The sequence below is a fragment of the Pseudorasbora parva genome, chromosome 13, assembly GCF_024679245.1.
Source record: "Pseudorasbora parva isolate DD20220531a chromosome 13, ASM2467924v1, whole genome shotgun sequence".
Taxonomy (NCBI): domain Eukaryota; kingdom Metazoa; phylum Chordata; class Actinopteri; order Cypriniformes; family Gobionidae; genus Pseudorasbora; species Pseudorasbora parva.
This window is the reverse complement of record NC_090184.1, coordinates 3,528,015-3,550,967: the sequence shown is the minus strand read 5'-3', so window position 1 is coordinate 3,550,967 and position 22,953 is coordinate 3,528,015. Positions and strand designations below refer to the sequence as shown.

General features: G+C 40.2%; 2 protein-coding genes across 2 annotated transcripts; one reads left to right on the top strand and one right to left on the bottom strand.

Annotated features, from left to right (window-relative positions):
- The first annotated feature begins 2,306 nt into the window (after nucleotides 1-2,306).
- Nucleotides 2,307-9,892, top strand: bcl2l16 (BCL2 like 16). The gene is made up of 4 exons (XM_067412439.1): nucleotides 2,307-2,612; nucleotides 7,155-7,282; nucleotides 7,940-8,445; nucleotides 9,702-9,892. The coding sequence occupies exons 3-4, from the start codon at nucleotides 7,978-7,980 to the stop codon at nucleotides 9,831-9,833; spliced, it is 600 nt and encodes a 199-aa protein (XP_067268540.1). The 5' UTR covers nucleotides 2,307-2,612; nucleotides 7,155-7,282; nucleotides 7,940-7,977; the 3' UTR covers nucleotides 9,834-9,892.
- A 1,778-nt stretch (nucleotides 9,893-11,670) lies between these two features.
- tubb2b (tubulin, beta 2b) lies at nucleotides 11,671-16,900 on the bottom strand. The gene is made up of 4 exons (XM_067412967.1): nucleotides 16,758-16,900; nucleotides 15,424-15,532; nucleotides 15,233-15,343; nucleotides 11,671-12,863 (listed from the first exon to the last, which is right to left on the bottom strand). Exons 1-4 carry the CDS (start codon nucleotides 16,896-16,898, stop codon nucleotides 11,803-11,805), a joined length of 1,422 nt encoding a protein of 473 aa, XP_067269068.1. The 5' UTR covers nucleotides 16,899-16,900; the 3' UTR covers nucleotides 11,671-11,802.
- Nucleotides 16,901-22,953: the final 6,053 nt, after the last annotated feature.

Below are 22,953 nucleotides of genomic sequence, written 5' to 3'. Positions count from 1 at the left end.
TCAGAATCGTTTAAATTAAACCTCATGTGGATTTCACACGTACCAGATGTGGGCCGGATCTGGGCCAACACTGTTGCTGTCTGGGGTGCTTTTGTTAACTTATATTTTGTTAGCTAGGAAGTACAATTTTATTATTCATAAAAATATAGGATATTGAATGAATTAATCCTGTCAACCATTAACTTTGATACTAATTGGGTCACTTAAAAATGACTTTCCATTATGGTAAAATTACGTGACTTAATTGATTCATGTGGGACCGATGTAAATGATTAATCCATGTAAATCCATAACCAGTTCAATTTACAAGAGAGAAAATGTTCTGCCGTCAATGGGCTGAGCCTGATTCAAACTAATAAAGGATGGCCAGTATAGTTGTGTCAGTCCCAAAACTGAATTATCCTGGTTTAGAGCAGAGAGTCCCAATATGAGAGAAAGCTGATGACACAAGAGCTATAAGGCTTAAAGGTGCCGCAGAGCCAAACCCCCCTGATTGTCCCACACACACTTATAGCAATGAGAGCAAGCAGAGGCTTTGATCTCTATCTTAGCTGCTCCAGGAAATGAGCTCCGTATTAAAATCCTACATGACACACGAGCCGAGCTGAGCCGTGCACGCTGTAAAAACAAACACACAAATCCTCTGCACGCACGCACGCACACACACCTGAGCACGCTGCACTCGACAGGAAATTAAAAACCTTTTAAAATTACCCATAAACCACAGAGGCTACAAAATGAGAAAATAATCACTGATTATTTGCAGCGTTTTAAAGCGATGAAGATTTTGAAGACAGCTCTCAATCTCGCACTCGATAACTTCCGGTCGTCCTGCGTTGCGTGCACGCGCACTCCACAGTCCTTTCCCAAACTTCATGCAAATAAAAGTCAGCACCTTTGCAAATCAAGGTCAATCATTTAAAACACGGAGGGTAATAATTTTAATGAAGAGACCGTAGTCCAGAAAAGACCCTGAAAGCATCGGTAGCTATAGAATACATCACATGTGTTTCGTGTTGAATTATTGTGGTGTAGTCCTAGATTATTAATGACTACAGCACTTGGAATCATTAAATCTAGTCTTATTATAATAATTTAAGTACTCTGTGTGAAACTATAGGCCTACTTGAAACGCTCTGTGATTGATGTAGCCTACATGTTCAGAATATTAATGATTCATTAATTATCACCGTATAAAACGCATTCAGTGAATAATTCACACACATGGCAGCGACCCATCTGACGTTGTTATTTATATGAAAAGAGAATACAACTAAAGATATTTGACTGCTTTTACAGGTCATTTATAAGTGTAACAACGCCCCCCAGTGTTCAGTAAGTGTCTGGCTGGAGGGGTCTTTTAAATGAAAACACTCAATCACATGCACTGCCACCAATGCTTTGTGTTTATTAGTTTTCAGAGGTTGGAGATTTAGCAGCTCCATGATAAAGTTTTTTACTCGTTGAGACAACTAACTATAAAACTATGCAAATGGTAATCAATCCACCCCAAAAAAAACCTTTACTACATTTTTACTAATAAAACCATTGCTAATTTAGTTTAATATAGCACTTCTAGTCCAGCCTGTGACTCTAATGTTGGAGGCTCCTGGTTGTTTGAAATGAAAAGAGGTTTGCAAATTAAAAGCCATAAAGCTTATTTTCCACCTCTTTAAATATGGTTCAATTTCGATGCACAGTATAACCAGAGCTTTAGAATATCTTAGAAGAATAGAACCATAAAAGCTTCAATCGCCATTATGTAGTTGGAACCCCTAAAAGGTTCACTGCAAAAAATGCTTTTCTTACTTAGTATTTTTGTCTTGTTTCTAGTCCAAACATCTAAACATTCTTAAAACAAGAAGTATTTACGAGCCAAGCAAAAGTAATTGTCTTGTTTTGGGGAAAAAAGAACTCCAAATTAAGAGAGTTTTTTCTTAAAATAAGCTTAATAATCTGCCAGTGCAGAGGTAAGCAAAATAATCTTAAAACAACATTATTTTTCTTACCCCATTAGTGGATCATTTTGAGTATTTTAACCAAAAACTCTCTTAATTTGGGGTTGTTTTTCCCCAAAACAAGACAATATTTTTTACTTGTCTAGTAATTGTTTCTTAATGTAAGACTATTTAGATATTTAGACTAGAAACAAGATAAAAATAAATAATAAATTCATTTTTTGCAGTGTTCTAGAACACTTTTAAAGTGGTTCTTTCTTGTCATTATAGAACCTTTTTAGCATAAAAGGTTCTTTGGAGAATACTCAACTTTACTTTTTTAGGGGTTCCAAATACGTAGCGCCGATAGAACCTTTTCTTCTAAGACAAACACACCGTAGGCACTGAAAGGCACAGTGTGTGATGTTTCTGCATGTTGAGTATTTATAGCTGTCCCCATGCAGGACAGAGTCCGTCATGGTGTCATGTCCCAGAGGACCGTGCATGCTATGAGCTTCTGGATCTGTTACAGACAAGAGAGCTAAATATAGTCCGGGACCACAACATGCACATCGGCTCTCTCTCGAGAACCTCCAGGTCTACACTGTCCTTCGGTCAGCTGTTAACTAATCCTAATTGTTTGGTAATGGCATGATTCACATCTGCGCAAGAAGGGTGAGTCGCAGGGCCTTCGCTGCAGTGTGTGTGTGTGTGTGTGATGTTTCCCGTCATTGATGGTCATATCAGTAACGCAACAATCTGGACATTTAAATGAGAGGCTTCTGCTGATGGTCTAAAACTTTTTGCCAGGTTTAGAAGTTTTATTTGCTTGAATGTTAAATGTGCTTAAGAGAGGTCGAATGTAAACAAGAGTTTCAACAATTTGTAAATCTCATGTAAAATGCACATGCCAACTTCTTAGAAATGTACTCTTTGTATTGATGTTGGTTTTGAAAACGACTCGCGCGAACGATGACCCAGCTTTAATGACTGTAAAGTGTCATGTGGTTTAAAGTGAAAAACACACAGAGGTCAGATGAGCTGATGTTTCATGAGAAGGATTGACCTTTATATAAAGTAATATTGTAGTCAAGGTCTTCATGAGTACTCTCTGTGATATCATATCCGGTTTTTCTTCTTTGGCATGTTGGTCTCACTACAAGCATTTTTGTAAACAACAACTTAGAAATAATAATAAATGCCAAATATATCTTCAAGCAGCAATTATGAGCAGACCAACTGCGAAAATTAGTTAAGACATTTGGAGACAATAAATACATTGAGTTGTATAGAGCAAATTTCATGTTTTGTTCAATTATAGCGCCACCAAGTTGTGCAGAGTGCCCCCATACATAAGCGTGTCAAATTTGTTGAAATATCTCATTTTGTTTAGGAGTTATAGATATTTATATTTATGAGTATATAAAAAATTAACTCACACCTGACTTTGATTGCATTTTTTTTGCCATTTGCTATCAAAGTTGTGACATTTCGTCATTAGAGAATAGGGAACCGCTTTGATTCCGATTTAATGCCAGTTTCAGAGATATACACAGATATATGTTAAACAAACCATAAGGCGAAACCTAGCATGTTTGGTATAGGGATAGGACTCCTGGGAAAATAAGGTAACCAAATTCAAAGTTATAGGCATATGAATATTTGGTTTTAAAACTGGGTGGCGCTAGCTCGAAACTTCTCAGGCTCTTTCAGGGCATTATGCCGATGACCCATACTGAGTTTCATAATGATTCGCTAATGCATTTATGAAATACAGCATTTTACTGCAAAATTCAAAATGTCTGACACTGGAGCATGTAGCATCAAGTCATCCATGTCATGATATGCACCAAGTTTGGTCAAAATACGATAAAGCGATGCGGATACAGCCTTATGCATGGTTAAAATTTTGTGCAAATCAGATAAACCGTCTAGCAGGAGTTTGAAAAGGTCGTTTTTTGGCAGGAAAATTTGGCGGGAGAATTGGCACTACAGAAAATGACCTAATAGGTTGCAATCGAATCACCTTGAGCCAAGAAATCAGAGAGAAAACAAATTTTGTTTATACGGTTACTACGATTCTACGTAACCTTATGGTTAAAAAGTTATTAGCACAAACATTAGTCAAACTTTGGACCCCAAATTTGCTACGGAGACATTTCAGACTGCACCTTCAGCGCTTGGCCCCTAATAATGTCACCGGAGTGTCTATATACACTGAGTGCAAATAGCCTGAGATGAAAAAGACCCTGAGATGTCAACAGTAGCAATGGTGTAGCGGGAAGGTGTGTGTCAGAGTGTTTTGATGCGAATCCACCAAGTTTGAATCCGCCTTTTGAACTTGCTATTTTTTCCCATCACATATCAGCTCGGAAAGACATTTATTTTCAATAAAAATTAATAAAATATTTGACAAGTGGAAATTAACATGTTTAATAAAGTGTTTAGGGTTAGGGGTAGGTGTAGAAAGGGCTTTATTGTCCCAATAAGGCACCATCCATTTATTAATTAACAATGTATCCATTAACAAATAGTATCTGCCACTATTTATAAGTATAAAAAGTATCTACTTAAAGTATCTACCTAGTGTAAATATAATCTACAGGTCCTTCTCAAAAAATTAGCATATTGTGATAAAGTTCATTATTTTCCATAATGTATTGATACAAATTAAACTTTCATATATTTTAGATTCATTGCACGCCAACTGAAATATTTCAGGTCTTTTATTGTTTTAATACTGATGATTTTGGCATACAGCTCATGAAAACCCAAAATCTCAAAAAATTAGCATATTTCATCCGACCATTAAAAGAAAAGTGTTTTTAATACAAAAGTATTAAAACCTTTGCCAGGTCGTGCTGAAAAACCAAATCTTCATCTCCAAAAAGCTTTTCAGCAGATGGAAGCATGAAGTGCTCCAAAATCTCCTGATAGCGAGCTGCATTGACCCTGCCCTTGATAAAACACAGTGGACCAACACCAGCAGCTGACATGGCACCCCAGACCATCACTGACTGTGGGGACTTGACACTGGACTTCAGGCATTTTGGCATTTCCTTCTCCCCAGTCTTCCTCCAGACTCTGGCACCTTGATTTCCGAATGACATGCAAAATTTGCTTTCATCCAAAACAAGTACTTTGGACCACTGAGCAACAGTCCAGTGCTGCTTCTCTGTAGCCCAAAAGTGTCTTGACCTGGGGAATGCGGCACCTGTAGCCCATTTCCTGCACACGCCTGTGCACGGCGGCTCTGGATGTTTCTCCTCCAGACTCAGTCCACTGCTTCCGCAGGTCCCCCAAGGTCTGGAGTCGGTCCTTCTCCACAATCTTCCTCAGGGTCCGCTCACCTCTTCTCGTTGTGCAGTGTTTTTTGCCACACTCTTTCCTTCCCACAGACTTCCCACTGAGGTGCCTTGATACAGCACTCTGGGAACAGCCTATTCGTCCAGAAATGTCTTTCTGTGTCTTACCCTCTCGCTTGAGGGTGTCAATGATGGCCTTCTGGACAGCAGTCAGGTCGGCAGTCTTACCCATGATTGCGGTTTTGAGTAATGAACCAGGCTGGGAGTTTTTAAAAGCCTCAGGAATCTTTTGCAGGTGTTTAGAGTTCATTAGTTGATTCAGATGATTAGGTTAATAGCTCGTTTAGAGAACCTTTTCATGATATGCTAATTTTTTGAGATAGGAATTTTGGGTTTTCATGAGCTGTGTGCCAAAATCATCAGCATTAAAACAATAAAAGACCTGAAATATTTCAGTTGGTGTGCAATGAATCTAAAATATATGAAAGTTTAATTTTTATAATTACATTATGGAAAATAATGAACTTTTATCACAATATGCACATTTTTTGAGAAGGACCTGTATTTCTATGATTTGCCGCTGCCTAATGTTAAACTACTTTATAAATGTTCAAGAATTTAATTTAGAAAATATCAAAATGTATTTTAAAGGTGCACTATGTACAACATTTCTGTGAAATATCCAAAATTCACTAGGCCAGTGTTATATATTTTGTTTAGTTTTGTATTATTTTGTATTTGTATTATTGTATATACAATATCCCAAATGTTTCCAACTGTTTGTAAATTGTGAGAAAATTTCTATTTTAACCAATGGCGTGGCCTGTTGGCGACTGTGGCATAATAAAAGTCCCGCTGCTCTCGAAGCATGTGTTGCGTTAATCTCATTACCAATTGCTCCAGTGGCCTCGCTCAGCTCCTCAACACTCACTCCTGATGTGATTTCTGCTCGAATCCTATCCCGATTCTTTCCCACCGGCTGTGAGGTGAAGACCACATGTCCCAAGATTCTGCGCTCAAACTTGCCGTCATCAAACTACGCCTTTGTTTTGAATAGGCGACCTCTAGTAAACGGGAAAGTTACAGAGTGCACCTTTAATATAGAGGTTTAAATGGTCATTATAGAATATGTGTATTGAAGTCACTGTCTGGCAATGTAATTTGTAATAAATGAATACACAGAACAAAAAAACAAACCCAGAGACAGACAGCAACATAGTGTCGGGCCGGATCTGGCCCACATCTGGGATGTGTGGACTCCACATGTCCCAGATTTGGGCCGACATTATGTTGCTGTCTGGGAAGGCAATGGTTCTCAGCAAATTTTCAGCTGTGCCCCAATAAGTTCAATTAGAGCGATTTCTCTGTGGAACACACCCAGAGCTGATCCTCCCTATACACAAACTACGCAAGTTGTGTAGGGTCCCCTAACCACCAGGGGCCCCCTTGCTCATCACTATACAAAATAAACATGACCACAATTTCCCATAATGTGAATATTTCTCTATACCATGGAAATATATATGTGTGTTTTTTGTGTTTACCTTCTTCACTTTAAATAAGGCTGGGTCACTAACTAAAGTTTCAACCCAGATTTGTGTCAAAAAGGAAAAACCTACCCGTTGGGCTAAAAAATAAAAAATAAATAAAAAAGTAACCTCAACGGTTGGGTTTGTCCATATTAGAAAACTGGCATTGCACCTTGCATATTGAAAACGATTGCAATTATTACTTAAATTTATGGAAAATGTGGGGGTTTTAAGAATACACTGACAGGGGCCCCTTAACAAAGTTGTGCTCAGAAGTGTAGGATCGGCACTGAACACATTGCAAAAACTTGAATCTAAAAGTTTGAGAACCACTGACATAAAGTTTTATCTGAAGCATCTGATCTTGTTTTGTATCCCCAAAGACCCGGATGATCCGAACAGGCAGTTTGTGAAGATGATCAATGGAAAGTGACCTGAGCGTCTAACATGAGTGGGTGCTGAACACTCAGAAAAAAAGGTACATTGCTGTCACTACGGCGGTACCCTAAAGGTACAAAAGTGAAAAGGAACATATTACTACTTTAAAGGGGCGGTTCTGTGTTTTTTTTTCTAGGCTTGGTTGTGTTTATGGGGCGCAGTATAACATGTCTTAATAGTTTTTTGTTTTGTATTTATCTTCTATTCTCCCTTTATTCCACACCGCTGTCTCCACTGTCCTTTGAACGGCTCGTTTGCTTCCTGCTTCTATGAAGCCCATCCCTCTGAAAAACGCAATGGTGTTAGATTGGTTAAATGGCCAAATGTTGTTTCCTGTATTTTTATTGGCTGAAGTGCCAAGCACAGGTTGTCCAGAAGCCACGCCCCTTCCCATTACCGGCAGGAGTCACATCTGCGAGACTAGCGAGGGTTTATGATGTCACCAACCCAGGAAGAAGCTCGTTGTAGTCCAAACCGGCCATTTTTGTAGGCAATAAACTGCCGTAACATTAAAAGACAATATCTCCGTTAGCACTGAACTTTCAGCGCTGTAACTTTGCAGATATTGTTTATGCTCAAGCAGCGACATTACACACTAACTAAAGTTAAAAAAGAGAAATCGCATGCAACCACCCCTTTAAAGGTACATATTAGTAGCTACCTTTTAAGTTTTGTAGGCTACCTTAGGGTACCCGCCCCAGTGACAGCAGTGTACCATTTTTTCTGACAGTGAAGAGATTGTAGCTTTGCCTGCGGTGATCTGAGGCGATGGGACGGTCAGATGACGTTGTGATTGGCCGAGGCCTGAGCAGTCCTGACCCACTGGTACGCGAGGCCTACTTGATGGCGTACGACTATATCAACTATGTGACGGCCAAACCTGGCGTCCCGCTCGGACCAGCGCCGTCCCGTGCCGCGGCCGCTCTGCGTCACGCCGGAGATGAGCTGCTTGCTCGCTTCCCCATCTTCTTCCGCCGCTGGCCGCGTGTTTTCCAGGATGTGACGGACCGAACGGCCTGCCCGACGCTGGTCTCCATCCTGGACGAGCACTTCGCGCCCAACCGCCGCCGCGAGCTGGCCTGGAGCGCCGTGCTGTCCGTGTTTGTTCTGGCGGGTCAGCTGGCACTGCACTGCCGGGACCGGGGCATGTCTGCGGTCCTGCCCCAGGTTCAGGAGTGCGTGGGCAGCTACGTGGAGAGGGTCATCTGCCCGGAGATCCGGGACCGAGGAGGATGGGTGAGTGTTGGGTCTCGTTTAGCGTCAGGACACCGTCGGAGTCATTGATGATTCGTTATCGTCAGCAGATACTTGAGCAGGTGTTCTAAAAGTACAGATGAGAGAGAGATCTGGAAAATGCTGTGGAGAAAACTCTCTCTCCCTCTCTCTCTCTTTTTCTCTATCTTTTTCTTGTACACACACACACACACACACACACACACACACACAAGCAGTTTAATAATAATAGTTTAATAATAATAAAAGCATTTATTGGGTAGGGTTAGGGATAGGTGTGTGTGTTGGGTTTATTATCCCATTAAGACGGCATTCATTTAATAATTTTAATGTTATTATTGCATCCTGTTATTGTCAAAATTATCCTGTATATGTCAAAATAAAGTATAAATTACATGTAATTACTATTTACTTGTATTGCAAAGAACTGCTAATTTGACATGTGTAAATAGAATATATTACTATTTTCAGAAAACTGACTTTAGGACAGCTCATTTGCTCCATATAACGCCATAAGGCCATCTAGTGGCAAGGGTTGTGAATATCGTTACATTTTGTCCCACAAGAGGTCAGCAGACACTTTTTGTGCATATAATGGAGAGTTATTTTGTTGAACAAATTTAAACAATGTACCTAAATAATATTATTAAAATAAATTATTGATTAAATCTATTAATTTACAGGTAAATAACACTAAAAAAATAGAGATCTCCAAAAACTGCATTAAAAAAAAAGAAAAAAAATAGTATAAACATAATATGAAAAAGGTTATAATTTTAGGGCTTTTGTTCGTTTTGACCCTCGATTGCTATAGCTACACGAGGATACAGCTACATAAGGGCTAAATAGATATTTTGGTAAATTTGTCTGTTATTAGTTCAATCCACTGGAACAAACAGGTTTTCCAAAAAAGTGGAGAAAATGCTGGGGGAGAAAGTATAATTTACAATGATTAATGGCAGCTGTAGGAGCAAATCGCATCATTGCTGACTGTCTTTGTCCTCTAGGATGTGCATGCATACTAGGTGAACAAAATATAACAATAAAGCCATGATTTGAGCAAAAGAAGTATGATTTATCTAGTCAGAAATACACGTTTTTTCATGCCTCTATGGGACATATTTATGATCATACTCTATTATTTATTTATCACATTCACTATCATATGTATTAAGTAACTGAAAATGTCTATTAGAAATATCTACCTATATCTATATCTATACTGTTATTACATATCTGACTATGTGTTTTGCTCTCAGTCAGGTTTTATCAGTCGTTTCGGCGAGAAGCAGAATCTGGAAGATCAGGTGATGCGGGTTTGCTGCTGGTCTCTGCTCTTGCTGTGTGTTGGGATCTTATCCTACTTTGTATGGACGAGAAGGAAAACTTAGAAAACAGCGCCATCAGCTGAGAAAATGTGAAAAGGACACTCATGATTCGCATGGGTGTGGTAAGCATGTGTATATAGACGCCTCATTAAGAAACGACGGGGCGGCCACCATCTTGGAACGGTTAGCTTGTCATCACTCACAGGATCAATGATGCCACCGCCCAGATTTAAACTGAAAGTAATTGGATTCACACAAGGCTACTTCACTAACTCGATACTACATGTTTTTACTTTTACTATGGTAACTTTCTAATGTCGTGTTACCAGATGCCCTTGTTGTGTTTTAGCAAAATCATCAGCTGAAGTTTATTTCATAATAGATATTCATGTGTTGAGATATTCTACGGTTGCAGACACTCACCGATCGGCGTTGACCATTCCAATATGGCGGACGGCTTGCGGTCCATTGAAATGTCTGCTAATGATCATATATATTTAAGTATTACTAGTTTTGAAGCTATAAACCCAAAATTGTTATATAGGGCTGTACAATAACTGTGAATAAACAATCCTTTAATAATTACAATGTTGCAAACATTCATTTATAGCAAGGACTGAAATGTTTCGCAGGGCCGCAGGAGGTTCAGGGAGGAGTTATAAAGCAGAATTTCAGTATTTTAATAGATATATTTACAATTCTATCAAACAGAAACAAACGCCAAACATTTGCACATCCAGCCACAGCAGCAGCACATTAAATAATTATTTATTTACCTCAAACTGTCTTTGCAGAACAAAATCCTGGCTCCCTCTGTCTCTCCAACAATTTCTTCCGCCATTATCTTTTTCTTTTTCTCCACAAATCAGCGCACATACAATTTGAAGCAAACTTTGTGCAGTTTATCATTTTTAATAACAATTCCAAGTCTCGCGCGAGAACTCCGGTCTGACGCACGTGTGATCTCGCGTTGTTTACTTGTCACATCGCACGTGTGTTTGGGAAACGTAGTTTGAGCACCGGAGAGAGAGAGTTGTCGGCGATTGTTCCTCTTGTTCAGTCATGCAGTGTGAACTCCTCTGTCGTCAAACCATCGTGCAGTGTGAACACAGCAGTGACTGAATAATAACCCAGATAGTCATGCAGTGTGAATAGAGCAGTGACCCGACGAGTTTGAAAATCGTGCAGTCTGAACTAGGCTTTAAGGGTTTGTCCACTAAAATGGAAATCTCACCAACATTCTTCCGAATAACTTGTTTTGCACAGATTAGTCAGTAAATATTTAGCTTGAAACTAGCAGGGTAAACTAATAAACTGTGTAGTATTCTTATTTAGCTCTTAACATGCACAATAAAAGTAATTAAAGATTTTCTGCTTAGCGCAAAATCTGCTAAACAGTCATTGTTTGAACTTCAATAAAATGTTTATAAGGCATCCTAACATTGAGTTATGCATAAATATAAAATGAAATCTGGACATTAACATTTCTGGTCATTAAATAACTACCATGTGCTTTTAGCTTTGATAACTTTCATAGATGAAAGAATAGGCTTATATTCTGTATTCATGAAAAATGCTAAATATTAAGACTCAGTTAATTAAAATGCATCAATATATTAACTTCAAGATTAATACATGAGGTAAAACACTTAATTTAAATATCTGTTAACATATAGAACCCTATTGTGTGGGTTAACCCAAATCATGTGTGGAAAAGTAATGACTGGAAGATTATGAACCTCATGACTGGTAATGTAGATGCGTGTTGGCATATTAACTCAACCAGCGAGGTCTGGAGGCAATCTCAACCGGTTCGACAAGGATCTGTCAGCACGTGTTACCAGTAAAGAATGAGGACAACTCCAGATTATTAGTCTAATTAAATAAAGAGGAAGACATCTTAACAGAAGAAAAGGCTTTTAATGACATCTGTACAAACAAGAGACACGAACAGAACAAGAAAATTTCATATTTTTCCTTGTATGAGAGCAAAATGATACAGCCTGGAAAACGACACCTATATTAGAGAGATCTAAGCCAGCTCTTCCTCTCCCTCTTCCTCAAACTCGCCCTCCTCCTCGGCGGTGGCGTCCTGGTACTGCTGGTACTCAGACACCAGGTCGTTCATGTTGCTCTCGGCCTCGGTGAACTCCATCTCATCCATACCTTCGCCTGTGTACCAATGGAGGAAAGCTTTGCGCCTGAACATGGCGGTGAACTGCTCGGAGATACGCTTGAAGAGCTCCTGGATGGCCGTGCTGTTGCCGATGAAGGTTGCAGCCATTTTGAGCCCGCGAGGGGGGATGTCGCAGACAGCGGTCTTGACGTTGTTGGGGATCCATTCGACAAAGTAGCTGCTGTTCTTGTTCTGAACGTTGAGCATCTGCTCATCCACCTCCTTCATGGACATGCGGCCACGGAAAATGGCGGCGACTGTGAGGTAGCGTCCGTGGCGCGGGTCGCACGCGGCCATCATGTTCTTGGCATCGAACATCTGCTGTGTGAGCTCTGGTACGGTTAGAGAGCGGTACTGCTGGCTCCCCCTGCTGGTGAGAGGAGCGAAGCCAGGCATGAAGAAGTGGAGGCGAGGGAAGGGCACCATGTTCACGGCGAGCTTTCGCAGATCTGCGTTGAGCTGCCCGGGGAAGCGGAGGCAGGTGGTGACGCCGCTCATGGTGGCAGAGACAAGATGGTTGAGATCGCCGTATGAAGGCGTGGTGAGTTTGAGCGTGCGGAAGCAGATATCGTACAGCGCTTCGTTATCAATGCAGTAGGTCTCGTCTGTGTTTTCGACCAGCTGGTGCACAGACAGCGTGGCGTTGTATGGCTCAACCACGGTGTCGGATACCTTGGGTGAAGGCACCACACTGAAGGTGTTCATAATTCGGTCGGGATACTCCTCGCGGATCTTGCTGATGAGGAGCGTGCCCATTCCAGAGCCAGTTCCTCCACCCAGGGAGTGGGTGAGCTGGAAGCCCTGCAGGCAGTCGCAGCTCTCTGCCTCTTTACGAACCACGTCCAAGACGGAGTCTACCAGCTCCGCTCCTTCCGTGTAGTGGCCTTTGGCCCAGTTGTTTCCAGCACCACTCTGACCTGTAGCAGAAGGAAAAATATTTAAAACATCCTCATTTTGAACAAATATTGCATTTTATTTAAAGGGTTAGTTCACTCAAACAAAAATCCTGTCAATAATTACTTAACCCAATGTCATTTCCCCTCTCAAGACCCATAAAGGCACTAAAGACGTTGTTACAAAGCCCATCTCAATACAGTGGCTCTACAATCATTTATGCATCAACGAGAATAGTTTTTGTGCACTAAAAAATAAAAAAATAACTTTAAAGTTGCGAACCGTCATGAATTTTAGTAAATCAGTTCATGATTCCAACGTCACGTGACTTCAGCAGTTTGACACGCGATCCGAATCATGAATCAATGCGCTGATTCATAACGGTTCAAAGCTTTGTTTAGAAATTGGCCCATCACTATATAAGTCACGTTATTTAAGTCACCCATCACGTTATTTAGTTTATTTGCGCACAAAAAGTAATCTCATCTCTTCATAAAGTGATTGTTGAGCCACTGTATTGAGATGGGCTTTGTAACGACGTCTTTAGTGCCTTTATGGGTCTTGAGAGAGGAAATGACATTGGTGTCAATGAAGGCCTTTCTTAGCCATCGGATTTCAACACTAATATCTTCATTTGCGTTCTGAAAATGAACGGAGGTCTTGCGGGTGTCAAACGACATTAGGGTAAAAAATGAATGACAATTCATTTTTGGGTGAACTTACCCTTTAAATAAATGGAGCTTGAGAGATCGAATGGAAGCGATATCAGCTGACACTCAGCTGATTTGTTATTCCACCTATTCTTATCAACTATAGTTTTTAAGCTCAGTCAAACTCATGTTCTTCAGTCTGTCGCACAGATATTTACATCCACCTGTGCCCCTTCACCTTGTATCTTCATTATTGAGTATTGGATTCTGTGTATAACTATTGTTACAATTGTATCTTTTTCTGTAATAAATGCTTAGAAACTTATTATGATGGCTGGGGGATTGTTTCAAGAATGCATCTCAAGCTTTCTAGTATGGCAGCTTGAGCATCTTTGAGTCAAAGCCTTTTGCCAAATGAAAGATTTTCAATCAATTTAATTCTCAAAGTGGTCCTGACTGAACTGGTGTTGTAAAAAAAAAATATCAATACTGAAATATCTGAAACAGTTCCAATACTAATTTTCTGCATTATCAATACTACGATACCAGCTGTACATAAAAAGTAGAGCGAAAACGCATGTGTAACAGTATATTGGATCTGTGTTTAAGCTCTTAAAGTGACAGCAACCTAATAAACCTGCTGCTGTCGGTCAGGTTAATCAAAGAACAAAAGACTTGTTTTGTAACTATTTTGTAACTTTATTTGCAAGTGAAGTTCAGAATGAAAACTATCCAGCATTCTTACATTTGATTATACTTTCATTTTTGTAGTATTTCTTACTAGAATACCACGGTTTGATCCATCCTTAAAACTTAAAGCTATGTTTATATAATGTCTCTTTATTCTATTGTATTTTTATGTGATATTATTTGCAATTTGTTTATTTTATTCAAGTTCAAGAGTTTTATTTGTCACATACAGTTATACAGAATACAACCGGCAGTGAAATGTAAAAAAAATGTATTAGCTGTTTACAACCACTGTGTGTGTGTGTGATATATATATATATGCAGTTGGAAATTCCAGTATCGTGTTATTAAAGGTGCACTATGCAGCTTTCGTCCACTGGAGGGCGCCTATTCAAAATAAATCGTAGTTTGATGACGCAAATTGTGACCGCAGCATCTTGGGAGATGTGGTCTTCTCATCACAGCCGGTGGAAAATAGGACTCGGGCAGAAATCACGTTCATGCATGCGGTTATTAACGTTACTGTAGTGTAAAGCAGAGCAGGACCGAGTGTTATGGACCTGAGCACAGCTGCTGGAGCGATTGTTAAACAACTACCCTCCTCGCGAATACCGGGACTTTTATTATGACGGGACACATTCGCAGAGCGCCTGCACAGATCCGCTCTTCCGGTTATGATTTTGAGGTAATGTAGCTCTGTTTATCATATTAGATACATTTAAGTGTGTTCAAAACGATGTTATGACTTTACTCCGTGCGTTCACTTGTTCACACTGCTAAGAGTAAAGCGCTCCTGCGAAATATAAGCCGAAACCGAGGGTAACGCAGATATGACGCAATTGACCGGCGACTCCCTCAAATGCAATGCTGAAACGTCCCGGTCCTTAGTTAAAATAGCAATTTTCTCACAATTTACAAATAGTTGGAAACTTCTGGGATATTGTAGGTACTCAACTGAACAAAATATATAACATCGGCCTAGTGGTTTTTAGATATTTTACTGCAAAAATACTACATAGTTCACCTTTAACCCTATTAATAACAATACCCACCAAAAACAAAGTTGTCTGGCCTGAAGACCTGTCCGAAGGGTCCGGACCTCACGGAGTCCATGGTTCCGGGCTCCAAATCCACCAACACGGCACGGGGCACATATTTGCCTCCTAAAACATAAAACACAAGGTTAATAAGGTTTAATAAATAGAAAATGTGCGGCCTCAGTAGTATTGATACGTGGACATACCTGATGCCTCATTGTAATAGACATTGATCCTGTCGAGCTGGAGGTCGCTGTCACCATGATATGTGCCGGTGGGATCAATACCATGCTCATCACTGATAACCTCCCAGAACTAGAAGACACAATTATTAATAATATTAATGACTTGAGTAGGTTGAGCGTAAAGCTACAGGCAACAATTAATGTTATCAGTAATCCATAACAGATTTGAAATCAATGTATCTGATCAAATTATGGACTGAAATAGACCTTATTCAGAGAAGCGCCTTGCAGGCATAAAAGCAAGGCTGTGGGGGATAAATGGCAAAAAGCTGTATAAAAGCGCCTATATCACTTAATTGTCCACAGCTCATTATGTCTGGGTTTTTTGTACTGAAATGGTCTCATTGTCAGGGTTTCATATTAAGCAGAATCCAAAAACATTTAATAACAGTAAAATCCACTGGAGAGATCGTTAATTTTTTTTATAAAAGGCGCTTTTGTGAATAAGGTCTTTATACTCTATTAAAACTATGCTTTTCAAATATTCACTGAGTGGGCTTTGCAAAAAGCGCCAACAGTTCACAAACTCCCACTCATGATTCGCATTAACATGATTTTAGGCATCATGCGTTGGATACAAAATCGCTGAGACATAACACGATACGCATTTTTTTTTAAATATGCCTCTTAATATCGGTTACAATGTGTTACAACGTCACCAAATATTGATCTTATTTGAACTCCTCCCGCGCAAAACTCGCGCGCGCGCCACGCGCACCGGTTGGCTGAGATCCATTTCCGGTGAGTTCGTTGAGTTCATCGATTTGTAGGGGCCTACATTTCAGAAATAAAATATATATCTTCGAATTAACAAGTCGATACTATTTGTATTTTAGATTTTGTAACTTTAAGTGGAATTATTTCGTTAACGAAAATCTGGGATGTGGCTATATTTAGCTCACTTCCTTTTGTCGCACTGCGGCGGATCTCACAAAGGGAAGCGCGAGACAGACGCCGGCGAAGACGAACAATTGACATGAATGTTTTTTTTTTATTATTATAGATTTATATATACTTTTGGAAACAGCTACATTTCATTGCCTTTTAAAGTCTTTTAAGAGTCAATAAAATGATCTTAAGGAAGCACATGCATGACCCAGATTTAATTCAAACGAGAATATTATGGGATTGTGAACAACAGTCTACAGCACATAAGAAAAAATATAAACGCTTCGATTTCTATACATATATTCTATACATCTATTTTATAAATACTAATACTAAATGTTAACCCAACAACAAATGCAAATTTATATTAAACAAAAAAAAAAACGAAAAAAAAAAAAAAAACAGACCTTTGCTCCAATCTGGTTACCGCATTGTCCGGCTTGAAGATGCACGATTTCCCTCATTTTCACTCTTTTGAGTAACAAGATTTGAGAAGGTGGTAAACCTTTTTCTTTCTTCAACTGGTTGGGACTGGACACTTCCCCCATATAAATAGACTCCTCACGCCCCGCCCCCCTGGACACAAGGTTAGTATGTATCAATACACCATTAGCTGTCTGTCTAAAGCCCGCCCACATGTATCGCTCTATCCAATCACAGCAGAGACCGAGAATGCTGATTAGCCCGCATCGGCTGTCAATCAAATTGATGTCAACGTATGATTTTCTACGACAGCATAAAAAAAGGAAGGAAAGAGGATAGTTGGCATACCGCAGAAGCAATGCCCTGTAATGAAACTGTAAATTTCGAAAACACTTCTTTGTTTGTGGCTTTGTGTGACCAGGCATAAATATATGTTTTTATTAAAATGTAAAAACGTTCCCACAATAGCTCAGTATCCATCGAAATATGATACATTACTGTTCATTTGTCCTGCATTTACTACATATGACACTTGTTTCATTATTGAGAAAAAAGCAAGGGCACAGAGATAAGCAGTTTATGATGTTTATTAATGTGTAGGCAACATGAAGCCCTTTGTAGCCATTTAGGCTTCTCAAAGCAATGAAGAAATTTAAAGGGACAGTTCACCCAAAAATTATATTAATTCCTCGCCCTCATGACGCTCCAAACCCGCAAGACCTTCGTTCATCCTCAGAACACAAATGAAGATGAACCAAATTTTTAAGGTCCAGAAAGGAAGTAAAGACAGTGGTTCAACCTCAATGTTAAAATGCAACGAGAATACTTTTTGTGTGCAAAAGAAAAAAGATCCAACAATCTCTTCTCTTCCATGCCATTCTCCTCTGTGATTCACATAGTAATGTAGCCTTCATGTGCTATCGGAAATGCCATAATTCCCGCTTCAGAAGTCATAATTACGAGCTTGTGTACTTCAAGTGCTTTGTTGTCGGAATGAAGAGGAATAATGGAGGTTCATTCTTGCCTATTTATTGGGAAAATCTTATTAAAACCAACATCATATGTAGTGTCACATGCACTGACAACCAGATACATTCACGATGCTATCCAGATCGCCTGCTTTCTGTCGACTCAGTCAAATGCAGGCTATTTTCGCTGTGTATAAAACCTACAATATCTTCAAATGATTACTCGTATAAATGCACTATGTTAATGACAAGGCAAGACTATCTATAGGTGTTTTGGGGGGGGAAAGCGAATTAATCATAGCTGACACAGTAGTTCTATGTTTAAAGTTTATGGCTCGCCCAACTCTGGAATTTGCATATTAAAATGATTTCCAATCTTCCCAGTGGTAAACACGACATAAGAGGGCGTTCGTGTGCACTTGGAAACTCGTATTTACATTAATTTACATGAATTCTGACAGCACGTGAATGCAGCATAAAAACAGTGCAATATATATATCAATGGTGAACCGGCGTTGCAGAAGCAGCGAAGCAGAACCTGGAAGCGCTGCACTGTGTTTACTACATCAACAGCCTATAGGAGAATGACAGACGAGAAAAGTTTGTTGAATAAAGTCGCTTGTTTTGTATTTTTTTGCGCACAAAAATTATTCTCATCACTTCATAACATTAAAGCAGCACTGGGTAACTTTTGCTCTCGGGGTCCCCCTACAGTTGGGAAAAAATAATGTCCTCAACTACTGTCGTAAGCTCTGTCATCCTACAACAGGGGATGCCATCGCGCGTGCATTTGTTGACATGACAGCCCTGATAGCCCTGAACTAGTGATGCGCGGGTCGTCTCATAACCCGCGGACCCCGTATGTCTATTTAATGGTCACGGGTGTGCGGCGGGTTGTAAAAATATATACAGTGGTGCGGTGCGGGCCAAATAACTTCATAAAAGCGTCCCGCGGGTTGGTGCATCACTAACAGTTCCCCTGAACACTGCAGGAGGAGTTCACATGCAGGTGTTCTTCTGGCGGCGCGTGTGAAATGTCTTCATCCCAGGTAACGTTACAGTCAGTGGCATATGCTTCAGCATGTCATATGAATATAATTTCATGGGTTTTATTTTTTTCCAATGCCAAATAATCACGATGCTCACGTTTACAAGCCAGCGTCATTATAGTAGTCTATTGGTTACCGTTTTCCAGAATCTATGTGATACTTCAGTTCAATGTTTGAGTGGTCGGTAATCACCATAACAAGCAGGACAGCATCGGTCGGGCACGCCTCCTTCAGCTCACGCCGACGAGCAAACGCTGGTCACATGTTGATCCTCGTCCTGCCTTTAATCCATCACTTTCTCGTTTCCTCTTATTGCTTTCCTCCAACAAAACCTTTTCTTTCTTATTTGTCTCTGCTGCTTCGGACATGACTATAACATCCGACAAGCAAACGATAGTTGGGCTCGCACGTCCGAATGTAAGGAAGTGTGTGTGTTGGTGGAAGTGACGTATATGCCGTAAAGCAGTCGAATTTTGTAGTTCTTTTTGTTCTCGGGTTACTACCCGAAACCCGAAGTTTAAAAGTACGATTAAAAACGATACAGACCCCGTCAGGCTATGGCAGACGTGTCATTCAACCTATTGTAAGTCGATTTATCATCACAAGAGTCTTGAAAATATATTATGATGTTTGAAAAGTTACCTAGTGCTGATTTAAGGTTGAACCACTGGAGTTAAAAGAAGGGTCAGCTCTTTATTTTGATGTATTGCATGCTCAGATATTAATAAAACAAAATATTCTATGGGTTCAGAACGCTCTCAGATTTAATCAGAAATATCTTCACTTGTGTTTTGAAGATGAACGAAGGTCTTACGGGTTTGGAGCAACATGAGGGTGAGAAATTCAAGTCAGAATTTTTGGGTGAACTGTCCCTTTAAAGGGTCTTTTGTGTATGTGTATGTGGAAGTGAAGAAAAGAGAAATGTATTATGGTTTCATGTTTCACAGGCAGACACATCTCTGGTTTGGGTGCAGTTGTATTATTAAAAACTAATCTGTAGAGGGAATGCATGGTAATGCAATCTGCCTTAGCGCAGTTGCTGTGACTTAAACCTGGAGAATGAGGGTTTGCCCCAGTCCTGCTGCTGTATCATGGGCAAAGTCCTGCGGGGTTTTCAGAGGGCTGGCCAGATAAGACTGCAGATAATGTTACAGAAGCAGATGGCACGCTAATGCGCTTGCGATTCAAATCATTTGAAGTGAGGCTACTCATGTACTCCCATTGTTTAGCGATTGAAATAGGTTAATTACAGTGAATACTTACAGATGGCATTACTAGGTGAGTCATGGTGGTTTCATCAAGGTCTTTCAGTTTTAATAGTTATATATAATATAAGGTATGCTTGCAATTTGATCAAAATGTATTGCCCCTCTTGTTGTTCCTGTGACTTGTTTCTTATGTCAAACACATTGAAATGAAAGAATGAGGAATAGGCATATAATATTACATGCAGTCAGAAATATGATGGGCCACTTTCCCAGGGAAGGTGTGAGTGAAAGAGGGCGGAGGTGAAGAGTGAGAACTGGGTCAGAGTCAAACAAAGACGTCACCTGCATACATATTTGTAAATAGATATATTTTTATATATTTATGAGATCTAATATATCAGACTCAGTATTCATTCAACATTCTAGTCATCATGAAAGTAAACCATATTAATTTTGTTAAAGCATGTTATACATCAGGCATAACATCATGACCTATAATGTGTTGCTCCCCCTTGCTATCCCAGCCCTGACCCGTCGAGGCATGGACTCCACTAGACCCCTGAAGGTGTGCTGTGGTATCTGACACCAAGATGTTAGCAGCAGATCCTCTAAGTCCTGTAAGTTGCGAAGTGGGGCCTCCATGGATCGGACTTGTTTTGTTCAGCACATCCCACAGATGCTCGATTGGATTGAGATCTGGGGAATTTGGAGGCCAAGCCAGCGCCTCAAACTCGTTGTTGTGCTCCTTAAACCATTCCTGGGCTTGAGCCCCTGCCCCTTTGAAAGTGAAAGTGCCCTTTTTGATCGCACTAATGTGCCCCCGCGAACGCAATAGGTACTGACCCTGCCCCCGTGGAGGCCTGTGCACGCCACTGTCCACATGGATGGAGGACCCAAGGTTTCCCGGCAGAACATTGGCCAAAGCATCACACTGCCTCCGCCGGCTCGCCTTCTTCCCATAGTGCATCCTGGGGCCATGTGTTCCCCAGGTAAGCGACGCACACACCCGGCCATCCACGTGATGTAAAAGAAAACGTGATTCCTCAGACCAGGCCATCTTCTTCCATTGCTCCGTGGTCCAGTTCTGATGCTCACGTGCCACTGTTGGTGCTTTCGGCGGGGTCAGGGGTCAGCACGGGCATCCTGACTCGTCAGCGGCTATGCCGCCCCATACACAACAAACTGAGATGCTCTGTGTATTCTCACACCTTTCTATCAGAACCAGCATTAACATCTGGAGCAGTTTGAGCTCCAGTAGCTCGTCTGTTTGATCGGACCACACGGGCCAGCCTTCGCTCCTCACGTGCATCAATGAGCCTTGGCCGCCCATGACCCTGTGGCCGGTTCTCCACTGGTCCTTCCTTGGAGCACTTTTGATAGATACTGACCACTGCAGGCCGAGAACAGCCCTCAAGAGCTGCAGTTTTGGAGATGCTCTGACCCAGTCGTCTAGCCGTCACAATTTGGCCCTTGTCAAACTCGCTCAAATCCTTACGCTTGCCCATTTCTCCTGCTTCTAACACATCAACTCTGAGGACAAAATGTTCACTTGCTGCCTAATATATCCCCCCCACTAACAGGAGGCATGATGAAGCGATCATCAGTGTTATTCACTTCACCTGTCATAATGTTATGCCTAATCGGTGTATATGACGTTACAGAAGTAAAATGGGTTGCAAACAGAGATCCACATTGACTTTAACTCAGCGGCTGTCTTAGTGTTGTGGAAAATGACATTATAAAAGACTTATTAATTTGGCACACTCAGTCTCTCTTCACGCCTCTCTAATAGTCCCACACATCAAAACTTGTGTACGTCATCAACATTAACAACGAAAGATTATTAAAACATAATGATTTAAACTGAAGATAACCCGTCTAATCTGACACTATTAGAAGCAGTCATGAAAGTCTACTCTATTGAAGTTCACTTAACTGGCCTTTTATTTCATTAAAATGATCTGTATAAAATCTGGAGTACACTAGAAGTGCTCACTCAATACAGTTAAGTGCATTTCTTTTTCATAATGGCATGAATGCTGGTGTGTAAAAGAGGAAGTCATAAATAAAAGGATGAAGTCTTTTCTTCTCTCACCACTCCTTTGATCCAGCTGTTGCTAAAGCTAATGTTTGTGTTTGCCTGCTAACTGAATAATTAATGCTGCAGGCAAGCTGAAGCTGCACATTTATGTTGTTACACTGTTGTGTTTGTGCATTTTAATCGCAATATAGAGCTGTGTGAGGATATATCAGTGACTAGGTTTGGTTTTATTGAATTGTCTGCAACGCCCTTGCCTAGCATCTCTGTCCCTGACTCAGCACATGTCCTGCTAGTGCACCCTGTGCATTATTAATGCTAAACACGCATGATTTATACTTCTCAGGTGGAGGATAAATCAGGCTAAGCATCACTCTTATGGAAATCTATCTTATCATTATCATAAGGTTATTAGATGCAACAAAACCTATCAATCATAGCATTAGTGTTTGCATTTAGCATTGGACAGCAGATATTACTTTACTGTGTGTTAATAACTGTCACCATGAAATCAAATATGACATTTCTTTTTATTTGTATTTATTCTAAATCATTTATACATGCATGTCATTATTTTTTTTCATGTTCCTGAATATATTCCCCTCCCTCTTGCATCTCTTCTCTGATGATGAGGGCGGGGCCACCTGTCACTCACATGAGATCCACCAATAGCAAACCACCACCATCCAATCAATTCCCCTCAGACTAAATCAAGCCCCGCCCTACATTTGTTCTTGTTTGTGAAGCAGTTTCACTCACATAAACGGCACAATAGGGAAGAAAAGACTAATGCAACTTAAATTAATTAAATTGACATTTACAGTTACTGGTAATGTATATTAAATGAAATTGATTGAATTTAAGATTGATTTTTTTTACCTACACATAATTAGACACATTCTTAGTATTTATAGTAA